Source organism: Schistocerca americana, chromosome 7 (genome assembly GCF_021461395.2).
Source record: "Schistocerca americana isolate TAMUIC-IGC-003095 chromosome 7, iqSchAmer2.1, whole genome shotgun sequence".
NCBI classification, from domain to species: Eukaryota; Metazoa; Arthropoda; class Insecta; order Orthoptera; family Acrididae; genus Schistocerca; species Schistocerca americana.
The window spans coordinates 394,235,284-394,248,340 of record NC_060125.1 but is presented as its reverse complement, the minus strand read 5'-3'; the positions used below and the strand labels follow the sequence as shown (position 1 = coordinate 394,248,340).

The 13,057-nt window shown below is 41.8% G+C and overlaps 1 protein-coding gene across 1 annotated transcript in view; it reads left to right on the top strand.

Annotated features, from left to right (window-relative positions):
• Positions 1–13,057, top strand: part of LOC124622027 (mitotic spindle assembly checkpoint protein MAD1) — a 104,011-nt gene that overhangs the window by 46,528 nt on the left and 44,426 nt on the right. The window contains exons 6-7 of the mRNA XM_047147583.1: positions 9,086–9,379; positions 10,155–10,299. Of these exons, the coding sequence (XP_047003539.1) occupies positions 9,086–9,379; positions 10,155–10,299 (439 nt within the window). The remainder of the gene's footprint in view (positions 1–9,085; positions 9,380–10,154; positions 10,300–13,057) is intronic.

Genomic DNA, 13,057 nt, shown 5'->3' with positions numbered 1-13,057 from the left:
TCATATACTGATGAACAGGGATCATCGAGCATTGCAGAGGGTGGTTGTAAAAAAACACATGAAATTTGCGGAAGGGCCACTCATGAATTCCAAGATGCTACCAGCAGTCCAACTCATATGATGACTGTGTAGGGAGTTAAAAAGAATGGGGTACAGTGCTCAAGGAGCTCCTCATGTGCCAAACATATTTGTACTCAGTACTAAGCAACGTTTGAGGTGATGCAAGGTGTGATGCTACTGGACAGTGGATAATTGAAAATGAGTGATTTGGAGTGATGATTCATGCTACATCAAGTTGCAATCTGATGGAAGGGTAAGGGTTTGGAAAATATTTGGAAAATGTTACAAATGTTACCTGCCGTCATGTGTAATGCCAATAGAGAAGTGTAGAGGAGGGGGTGTTGTGGTATTGGGTGATTTTTCTGGATAGGATGTGGTCCCCTTATTGTGCTTAAGAAAATGCGAAAAGCAGGAGTATGTGAACACATTTTATGGCACTGGAACAGCAGAGGAACAGTTTGAAGACGACTATATCAGTATGACAAAGTACCCTGCCATAAAGTAACATCTGTTAGGCAATGATTTGTGAACAATAACATTCCTGAGTTGGATTGGCTTGTCCAGAGTTTCAAACAAAACCCAATGGAATACCTTTGGGGTGAACTAGAAAGTCCACTTCACTCCAAACTGCAGCGTCCAACATCACCTTCATCCAATATCACTACCTTCTCTGATTCCGGCTCTTGAGGAAGAATGGGCTTCCATTCCTGTACAGACATTCAGACACCTCACTGAAAATCTCCCCACCAGAGTTCAAGCCATCGTAAAGGCAAATGGTGAACACACTCCATATCAGTTCCACTAATAGGTGTCAGGACACTTGTTGAAGTATCTGCACTAGCAGAATAGAAATGCAGAAAACACAAATCTGAAAACAACTTAATGGACTCACCAAAACGAAACAATTATACAATTTCCAAAAGAACAACCAACTCGATCTTTACTGCGGGTTGACGCAAATACAAAATAACAAACAATAATAATAGAAAAGACCTGACTCTTCATGGGGAGCGAACACAATAAACAATTCTACAATGTCAAGAGGTTCGTTGACTATACCAAGTCCATCTACAAGAGATCAGCCAGCTAGAAGAGGCGTTGGACCTTGGCTGCCGGGGCGGCAGCTCTGTATCCTTCCAAGCGCTGCATCAAACTCCCTTTTGCCAGCAGTGCACCGCCTTATAAAGCCCGTTGGCAGATGTATCTGCCAGAACTATTTGCAATCACGTGCCTGATGTATCAAAGTAGTTCCTGGGCTAGCTGCGACCTCTGGTGAAGCTGTTCTGCAGACTCTGCTAACGGGTAGTGGACCCTGGTGGCCATTGGTGAAGACCTTGTGTTGGGTTGTGGCCACTGCTAAGTATTTGTGTTGACAAAACAGATGACGTAGGTTTTCCTTGTGAATAAACGCCTCCTGATGCAGACATCCCATGTTGGCTGGACACGGAGTGGGATACCGATGCAGTAGGCGCTACAATGTCCGAAGTAGGCGCCCCCAGCGCTTTTGATCAGATAGTGTATTTTGTAATAAATCAGTGTTTGATTTAAAGTTGTAGCACACATTATAACTATTGTATCATATCATATTTAGTTTTCCCTTTCAACAGAATTGTATATTGTCTGCATTTATCATAAATTATTAATCTTTAAAAAGTTTCAACCTTTTTTTTCCCCCTCCAGAAATCTTGTTTTACGTGTTTACTTCTTCAGTTCTTATATAGAAACTGTAGTAATACCTTTAGGTTAACAGATCCAGAAATTAATAGATAATCAGCAGGTCTGTTTTAAAGTTGTTTGTTTACTCTTGTGCAAAACATGGCACCAGCCATAATGCAGCCCAACAGTGGGTATTGTTCTCAAACATGGGACGAGGTAGTTGATATTCATAAGCTGCTGTGAATGAGTTTGTTTAGAAGGCTCCTGAGATTTGTATGCCTTTGGTACCTCAAGTACTGTCCTCTCCTGTGAATCCTGTCTCCTGTACAGCAAGTACAGTATCTACCAGTACCTGCCCACTTGACTGTGAGTGGCATGCCAGTGGTAGGTTTAGGCATCCTTCACAGGTCAGACAGGGACCAGGGAGAACTCACAGTGTTACACCCATCCCCATAACCATAAGTTCAAGGTGCTGTCTTCCACCGAAACTGAAAGTGAGCCAATGAGGCTCATTTCATCTGTTGGAAAAGGTACTATGTGTAGTCTGTCAAGGCAAGGCACGGCACATGCAGTGATGTTGAGAAAGAGCTGAAATCACTAAAATCAAACAAAGCTACAGGTCCTGGTGGGCTCTTTATCAGGTTCTATACTGTATGAGCCCCTCTTTTAACTGATCCCCTGAACAAAAAATCATGCCCAGTAGTTGGAAGAAAGTGCAGATCACACCCATCTACAAGAGTAGCAGAACTGGTCTACAAGACTATCATCCAATATTGAGAATGAATGCAGGAAACAATCCGCCAGGTTGTGGCTGTGCCATGTCTCCGTAATATCCTTTCTTCCCGGAGTTCTAGTCCTGTAAGTTACGCAGGAGAAGTTCTGTTAAGTCCGGATGGCAGGAGATGATACACTGACAGAAGTGCAGCTGTCAAGATGGGTCATGAATTCTTCTCGGGTAGCTCAGTTGGTAGAGCACTTGCCTGTAAAAGGTGAATGTCCCAGGTTCAAGTCCCAGTACAGCATATTGTTTTAATCTGTCATTAAGTTTCATACCACACAATATTCTTGACATCCATTGACTGAAGAATCTTAGAACATGTTCTGAGCTCAAATATATTGAGATAAACTGAACAGAATGACCTTCTCCTTGCCAACCAGCATGGATTCTGAGAACAATGATTATATGAAACACAACTCTCTTTTTTTCTCACGATATCCTGAAAGCCGTGGATCCAGCAAGTCAGGTGGGTGCTGTACTTCCCGATTTCCAAAAAGCATTCGACTCAGTGCCATACCTACACTTACTATTGATAGTATGACCATATGTATGGGTATTGAGTAATATTTGTGACTGGATTGACATTTTCTTGTTAGGGAGAACACAGCATGTCAGGTGTAGAAGTAACTAAATGTGTGCCCAGGGAAGTGTGCTGGGACTAATTGCTCATGCTATACACTGAAGAGCCAAAGAAACTGGTACCCCTGCTTAGTATCTTGTAGGGCCCCCGTGAGCATGCAGAAGTGCTGCAACACAACGTAGCATGGATTTAGTAATGTCTGAAGTAGTGCTGCAGGGAACTGACACCATGAATCCTGCAGGGTGTGGAGATCTCTTCTGAACAGCACATTGCAAGGCACCCCAGATATGCTCAATAATGTTCATGTCTGGGGAGTTTAGTGGCCAGCGGAAGTGTGTAAACTAAGAAGAGTGTCAGTGGAACCACTCTGTAGTAATTCTGGGCGTGTGGGGTGTCGCATTGTCCTGCTGCAGTTGCCCAAGTCCTTCGGAATGTGCAATGGACATGAATGGATGCAGGTGATCAGACAGGATGCTTACATTTGTGTCACCTGTCAGTCATGTCTAGACGTATGGGGTCTCATATCACTGCAGCTGCACTCGCCCCACACCATTACAGAGCCTCCACCAGCTTGATGACATCTACATCTACATCTACATCTACATTGATACTCCGCAAGCCACCCAACGGTGTGTGGCGGAGGGCACTTTACGTGCCACTGTCATTACCTCCCTTTCCTGTTCCAGTCGCGTATGGTTCGCGGGAAGAACGACTGTCTGAAAGCCTCCGTGCGCGCTCTAATCTCTCTAATTTTACATTCGTGATCTCCTCGGGAAGTATAAGTAGGGGGAAGCAATATATTCGATACCTCATCCAGAAACGCACCCTCTCGAAACCTGGCGAGCAAGCTACACCGCGATGCAGAGCGCCTCTCTTGCAGAGTCTGCCACTTGAGTTTATTAAACATCTCCGTAACGCTATCACGGTTACCAAATAACCCAGTGACGAAACGCGCCGCTCTTCTTTGGATCTTCTCTATCTCCTCCGTCAACCCGACCTGGTACGGATCCCACACTGATGAGCAATACTCAAGTATAGGTCGAACGAGTGTTTTGTAAGCCACCTCCTTTGTTGATGGACTACATTTTCTAAGCACTCTCCCAATGAATCTCAACCTGGTACCCGCCTTACCAACAATTAGTTTTATATGATCATTCCACTTCAAATCGTTCCGTACGCATACTCCCAGATATTTTACAGAAGTAACTGCTACCAGTGTTTGTTCCGCTATCATATAATCATACAATAAAGGATCCTTCTTTCTATGTATTCGCAATACATTACATTTGTCTATGTTAAGGGTCAGTTGCCACTCCCTGCACCAAGTGCCTATCCGCTGCAGATCTTCCTGTATTTCGCTACAATTTTCTAATGCAGCAACTTCTCTGTATACTACAGCATCATCCGCGAAAAGCCGCATGGAACTTCCGACACTATCTACTAAGTCATTTATATATATTGTGAAAAGCAATGGTCCCATAACACTCCCCTGTGGCACGCCAGAGGTTACTTTAACGTCTGTAGACGTCTCTCCATTGATAACAACATGCTGTGTTCTGTTTGCCAAAAACTCCTCAATCCAGCCACATAGCTGGTCTGATATTCCGTAGGCTCTTACTTTGCTTATCAGGCGACAGTGCGGAACTGTATCGAACGCCTTCCGGAAGTCAAGAAAAATAGCATCTACCTGGGAGCCTGTATCTAATATTTTCTGGGTCTCATGAACAAATAAGGCGAGTTGGGTCTCACACGATCGCTGTTTCCGGAATCCATGTTGATTCCTACATAGTAGATTCTGGGTTTCCAGAAATGACATGATACGCGAGCAAAAAACATGTTCTAAAATTCTACAAGAGATCGACGTAAGAGATATAGGTCTATAGTTTTGCGCATCTGCTCGACGACCCTTCTTGAAGACTGGGACTATCTGTGCTCTTTTCCAATCATTTGGAACCCTCCGTTCCTCTAGAGACTTGCGGTACACGGCTGTTAGAAGGGGGGCAAGTTCTTTCGCGTACTCTGTGTAGAATCGAATTGGTATCCCGTCAGGTCCAGTGGACTTTCCTCTATTGAGTGATTCCAGTTGCTTTTCTATTCCTTGGACACTTATTTCGATGTCAGCCATTTTTTCGTTTGTGCGAGGATTTAGAGGAGGAACTGCAGTGCGGTCTTCCTCTGTGAAACAGCTTTGGAAAAAGGTGTTTAGTATTTCAGCTTTACGCGTGTCATCCTCTGTTTCAATGCCATCATCATCCCGTAGTGTCTGGATATGCTGTTTCGAGCCACTTACTGATTTAACGTAAGACCAGAACTTCCTAGGATTTTCTGTCAAGTCGGTACATAGAATTTTACTTTCGAATTCAATGAACGCTTCACGCATAGCCCTCCTTACGCTAACTTTGACATCGTTTAGCTTCTGTTTGTCTGAGAGGTTTTGGCTGCGTTTAAACTTGGAGTGGAGCTCTCTTTGCTTTCGCAGTAGTTTCCTAACTTTGTTGTTGTACCACGGTGGGTTTTTCCCGTCCATCACCGTTTTACTCGGCACGTACCTGTCTAAAACGCATTTTACGATTGCCTTGAACTTTTTCCATAAACACTCAACATTGTCAGTGTCGGAACAGAAATTTTCGTTTTGATCTGTTAGGTAGTCTGAAATCTGCCTTCTATTACTCTTGCTAAACAGATAAACCTTCCTCCCTTTTTTTATATTCCTATTAACTTCCATATTCAGGGATGCTGCAACGGCCTTATGATCACTGATTCCCTGTTCTGTACATACAGATTCGAAAAGCTCGGGTCTGTTTGTTATCAGTAGGTCCAATATGTTATCTCCACGAGTCGGTTCTCTGTTTAATTGCTCGAGGTAATTTTCGGATAGTGCACTCAGTATAATGTCACTCGATGCTCTGTCCCTACCACCCGTCCTAAACATCTGAGTGTCCCAGTCTATATCTGGTAAATTGAAATCTCCACCTAAGACTATAACATGCTGAGAAAATTTATGTGAAATGTATTCCAAATTTTCTCTCAGTTGTTCTGCCACTACTGCTGCTGAGTCGGGAGGTCGGTAAAAGGAGCCAATTATTAACCTAGTTCGGTTGTTTAGTGTAACCTCCACCCATAATAATTCACAGGAACTATCCACTTCTACTTCACTACAGGATAAACTACTACTAACAGCGATGAACACTCCACCACCGGTTGCATGCAATCTATCCTTTCTAAACACCGTCTGTACCTTTGTAAAAATTTCGGCAGAATTTATCTCTGGCTTAAGCCAGCTTTCTGTACCTATAACGATTTCAGCTTCGGTGCTTTCTATCAGCGCTTGAAGTTCCGGTACTTTACCAACGCAGCTTCGACAGTTGACAATTACAATACCGATTGCTGCTTGGTCCCCGCATGTCCTGACTTTGCCCCGCACCCGTTGAGGCTGTTGCCCTTTCTGTACTTGCCCAAGGCCATCTAACCTAAAAAACCGCCCAGCCCACGCCACACAACCCCTGCTACCCGTGTAGCCGCTTGTTGCGTGTAGTGGACTCCTGACCTATCCAGCGGAACCCGAAACCCCACCACCCTATGGCGCAAGTCGAGGAATCTGCAGCCCACACGGTCGCAGAACCGTCTCAGCCTCTGATTCAGACCCTCCACTCGGCTCTGTACCAAAGGTCCGCAGTCAGTCCTGTCGACGATGCTGCAGATGGTGAGCTCTGCTTTCATCCCGCTAGCGAGACTGGCAGTCTTCACCAAATCAGATAGCCGCCGGAAGCCAGAGAGGATTTCCTCCGATCCATAGCGACACACATCATTGGTGCCGACATGAGCGACCACCTGCAGATGGGTGCACCCTGTACCCTTCATGGCATCCGGAAGGACCCTTTCCACATCTGGAATGACTCCCCCCGGTATGCACACGGAGTGCACATTGGTTTTCTTCCCCTCTCTTGCTGCCATTTCCCTAAGGGGCCCCATTACGCGCCTAATGCAGGGTCCATGGATTCATGAGGTTGTCTCCATAACCATACACGTCCATCTACTCAATATAATTTGAAACGAGACTCATCCGACCAGGCAACACGTTTCCAGTCATCATCAGTCCAATGTTGGTGTTGACGGGCTCAGGTGAAGAGTAAAGCTTTGTGTCAAGTTGTCATCAAGGGTACATGAGTGGGCCGTCAGGTCCGAAAGCCCATATTGATGATGTTTCATTGAATGGTTCGCATGCTGACACTTGTTGGTGGCCCAGCATTGAAATCTGCAGCAATTTGCAGAAGGGTTGCATTTCTGTCGCATTGAACGATTCTCTTCAGTTGTAATTTGTCGTGTTCTTGCAGGATCTTTTTCTGGCTGCAGCGATATTGAAGACTTGATGTTTTACTGGATTCCTGATATTCATGGTACACTTGTGAAATGATCATAAGGGAAAATCCCCTCTGCATCACTACCTTGGAGGTGCTGTGTCCCATTGCTATGCGCCAACTACAACACCACGTTCAAACTCACTTAAATCTTGATAACCTGCCACTGTAGTAGCAGTAACCAATCTAACAACTGCTCCAGTCACTTGTTGTCCTATATAGGTGTTGCTGAGCGCAGCACCGTATTCTACCTGTTTTCGTATCTCTGTGTTACAATAACCATGCCTATACCAGTTTCTTTGGCAGTTCAGTGTATGTTAACAACCATGCAGACTAGACAATATTCCAAGACTCCTTGCAGGTTATGTAGTAATAATGAAGTACTGTCTGAAAAGAGCTGCACAAACATTTCACTCGTTCTTGATAAGATTTCAAAATAGTGTTAATATTGGAAAATTGCTTTAAATGTCCAGAACTGTAAATTATGCACTTCACAATACAAAAAAAATGTCATGTCCTATGACAACAATATCAATGAGTCAGAATTGGAATCGGTCAACTTACACGAATACTTGGTTGTAACAGTTTATAGGGATATGAAATGGGATGATCACTTTGACTCAGTCATAGGTCAAACAGGTGGCAGACTTTGGTTCATTGGTAGAATACTAGGCAAATGCAGTCAATCTGCAAAGAAGATTGCTTACGAAACCCTAATGTGACCCATCCTAGAATATTGCTCAAATGTATAGGACTCATTTCACATAGGAGCAACAGGGGACATTGAATGCATACAGAGGAAGACAGCATGAATGCGCACAGGTTTGTTTGACCCATTGGACAGTGTCATAGAGATGCTGAAGAAACTGAACCAGCAGAACTTTAATATAGTTGCAAATGATCCCAAGAAAGCCTACATACAAATTTTTGAGAACCAGCTTTAAAGAATGAATGTAAGAATACACTTTGACTCCTTACATATCACTGCCATAGGGATCATGAGAAAAAGATTAGATTGTTTAAAATATCTGCAAAGGCATTTAAACAGTCATTTTTCCCACACTCCGTATGTGAATGGAACAGAAAGAAGCCATAATAACTGATACAGTGGGAAGTACGCTCTGTCTTGCACTTTGCAGTGGTTTGCAGAATATAGATGAAGATGTAGATGTTTGTTGATTCAACTGCTAATGCAGTACACAGCATTAATCTGTCTGTGAGCTTACTAATAGTGTAAATTACATTTTCAGAGTGAAATATTCATTCTGGAAATAATTTATAGACCATGACTAAGCTATTCTTCACAATACCCTTGCTAGAACAAGGTATGCAGTGATGTTTCTGTAAAATTAGGAAAGTAGATTAGAGTTATTGCAGGGATGGAGCTTTGTATTGGTTTGCTACATCTACCTGGGTATCTGTCAGGGATAGAATCACATATGAAACACAAAGGTACACGTTGACTTCCAGTCTGGTGCACAATTTTAATATGTAGAACACTTCAGATGAAAATTCAACCTCACTCAAACTTTTTAGACCATTGTCTAGTTCAGAACATGCATTCCTTACAGTTGTGAAATGTGGTACTGAGATGTGAACTACTTTTGTTCAGCACATTATAAAACATCAAATAATAGCAACAACATTTTACAGGAACGCTGTGCAAAACAAGTTACTGCTGGAGGAGATGGTAGCAGATCTAAAGCAGCGACAAGAACGAGCAGATGAACGGGAGCGAGAGTTGGTTCGTGTTCAGGCCAGTTGTGAGACCCTGCAACACCGTCTTCAGGAGTGGGAGGCTCTAGGGCAAGAGGTCTGTGGGCCTGCAGAAAGTGAGTCATCTGCTTCTGCTACTACTCCAATGGCTGAGAAGGTTCGCTCTGTGGTTCGGGCCTTACAACAGCGGGAGCTGTCTTTGAAGTCAGAGAATGGATCACTGAGCACAGAGTCAGTATTATTGTAATTAATATAGAAATAGTTTATAGCATCAGTTATCACAATTTAGTTTTTGGTAGCTCATGCCAATAACACTACTCACCCAGTTCTCAAGTTAAACGGTTGCTCGCTACGTGATCTTTATTTTGTTCTTCCTGGATTTGTCTTGGCATCTGTCTGCCAGTCCTCCCCACCCCAATTTCATTTACATTCTTTTGCATCAGTTATGTTGTTCATTTATCTCATGCCAGCTTACAGGAACCTATTGCAGACACTAGTAGTGATACTTGGCCCATGTGTCCTTCATCTCTATAAGTTTTTTCTATTGGTTTAGATATTATCTGAAAAATGGCATGGAACTGGAAGAGAAAAAATGTGTTTATATGGGTGGTGGAATGGCTCTCACATTGTAAATAAAGTGAGGAAGAGGTGAAAAGACAGATTGAACAAAATAGGAGATGTACTTGAGTTTGCTGATTTGTTGGTCCATTCTTGAGAACTATAGTAGTATGTGAAACCACACGTATGTGCTTTTAACCTTCAAAAAATTTAATTTGGACATGCTACTCAATTTTTTGTAGTCTACTTGTTCCTGGGTGACGGTGACACATTATTAACATGAGTGAAGACATAATCTTAGAACTTAAATATATTATTTAATTTATTTTTTGTATGTGATGGTTTTAGTACAGTTTATATCAGTTTTGTAATGGTATATACAGGAACAAGCTTTAACATTCCCACTGTCTCCGAAATTGTCACAAATATTATTTAATTTTCTTTTCAGATTGAAGGCTTTACAACTGAAATTTGATTCTGTTGTATCGGAACTAGATAAGATAAAAGCAGATACCGCCAAGAATCAGACAGAAGCTGAACAACAAACGTTACTGATTCGAAGACTACAGAAGAAACTACTTCTTGTTTCTGGGGTTAGTTCTAAATTGAAAAAGATATTTTTATTCCCAACTCCATTCTTTTATGTATATCTAGCAGTTGTATATTTAGCAAACTGGGTTTGTTAAAAACACATCATCTTTGAATAGTAAAGATAATCCCATAAAACAATGTGGACACTTACCAAATTCAGAACTCTCCATATTATCTCCCACATTTCTCCTCATTCTTGTTATTTCCCGTATGTGTTAACCATGATATCACAAACGCATTTGCATTCACAACAGTTTGCTGTGTATTAATGTGGCCAAGTCACCCTCAGACATGGTGAGAACTCATTCAAGTACAGGCCACATACTATGTGTTTATGTGGTTGCATTCATAGTCCTTTTGGCTCACCTGAAAATGCAAAACGTTACCAATAGATTCCGGTGTACAGAAGCAAGGTTTATATTTTTTGAATATTGTTTGCTGAATGTATCAAAACAGGAATTTGTAGAATTATGGGCTACTTTTGAGCAGTTTTTGTATGATTCTAGAACATGCACTTGAATAATTGCATAATCAGTTAAATTAGGATTATTTATTTAGATCAGTCAAATGGAAATGAGAAATTCATTGCTGAAAATCAAATGACGTCCTGCCATTGGAAAGATTTAGGGAAGTAATTCTACTGGTTGAGTAGATTTATCAACTGAGATTGGCCAATTTGTGTGTACTGTGTGCTGGTGTATAATTGCAGAGCAGTGATGGGGTTTACAGTTACAAGTGCTCTCAACTTCTTGCAGTGTAGTTTGAGAAGTTTTTAGTTATTGAAGATGGGTCATCATCTTATGTCGATATCTGAAGAGGGTGTCAAATAATGAATATCACTCAAACAACGGAAAATCCAGAAGGGGATGCAACAATATTATGAAAAGATATTTGCTACTCACCACATAGCGGAGATGCTGATGTGCAGATAGACACAACAAAAAGATTGTCACAAAATAAGCTTTTGGCTAACACGGCCTTTGTCAAAGATAGACAACACACACACACACACACACACACACACACACACACACACACACACACAACTCACAGAGACAGAGGTGTGTGTGTGTGTGTGTGTTTTGTCTATTTTTAACAAAGGCCTTGTTGGCCAAAAACTTATTTGGTGACAGTCTTTATGTTGTGCCTATCTGCGATTTGTGAATAGCATGTCATTCAAAAGAATTTATAGAATGTCAGGAAAATACCAAAAAAGGTGAACCTCAGTGCAAGATAATCCATTTCCTGATAGTCCCTCTTTGGTACCAGACACATAACTCTGATGATATATCTTGTAATACTGATGTCAGTTATGGAACTATGCATAAAATATGCACAACCAGTTGTAGAATCAATAGGCGAGTACTATGAGTGGAAATATCATTGCAAGGTACTGGCAGTAAGTGGCTAGTATCTGATAGACAGTGAACAGGAGGAAGTATGGTTTCCTGTATCATATGACGTCAAGAGAATGAAATGTAGTGTAAACAGTATTTTTATCATTCTTAGGATATGCAGATGTTAAATATTAAAAGTCACTGACATTAAGAAACTTTCATCATCAGTAATGTGATATGTCCTTGTATTCACCAGACCTCCTGCTGACTTCTCAATGCATTCCACTCTTTTGCTACTGTAAATACATTCTTTTTACTAAAACAGTGTTACTGATGTCCTCTACCTACTTTCTGTTAGTTTTTTCTCTTTTCTTATCTCTTGGGGGGGGAAAAACCCTCCTTGTGTAGTTTACCACCCATTTGCTTGCCCACCTACGTTTTATTTTCATTCCAGCTATACTTAACATTTCACACTCCAATTTGTTCCCTGATCCACATTTTTTTATAATAACTCCCATTGTGCATCTGTCCATTGCTCACTGAGTATCTTTGTGTTTGATCTGTTTTCCCATTGAAAATCCATGTCTCATTGCTAAAAGTCAAAACAAACAGTATGTGTTGACATTACCAAACAAATGTTTGACCGTTGCATAAACCTGTAAATGAGATATATTCAAATAATTAGCCCTGTTATTGCAACACCTTTTAGATTTACTGACTCGTATTTCTTGAGAATGTATTGTGCTCCAAAATCCTCGTACGACTAATTATCCGCTGTGTGACAAAAAAAGTGCAACACCCTGAAGGGGAGGAGGAAACGAAATGAAACTTAACAAGTTGAGATGTCTGTGATGTTATTTTAGTGATTAAAAATTGAGTCATATTTACGTATAACTTGACATTACGAGCTCACTTATCAGTATGGTGTTCCATTCTCTCTGGCCTGGGTTTACCCACTGATTTGGTTGGGAAGGTTGTCGTAAAGCTGTTGTATCCTCTCCTATTGCAAGCTGGCCCACAACTGCTGTAACTGGTCCTTGATGTTCTGAATACCGACACTGGGACAGAGTTGAGATCTGAGCTGGTCCCACACATTGTCTATTGAGAAACGATCTGGGGATCTTTTTGGCCATCACACAGGCAGTTCATACAGTTACGTTCCATATGTGGACAAGTATTGCCCCCATATCATGACACCAGAAGAAACACCAAAACTTTGAAAGAGTGGGACCTCCTCTCTGGTTGCCATCATAACTCTGTCATGTGATGCTAACACTGTTTTATACGAATACGCAGCATCTTCATGTCCTTCAGTCATCACTCCACATTTGGCACTGTTCGTGCCCCTTATATACCCTACCAGGTCTGATAACAACATAACACATGAACAACACTAATTTACTCTGGTGGCCGTTTCATCGTT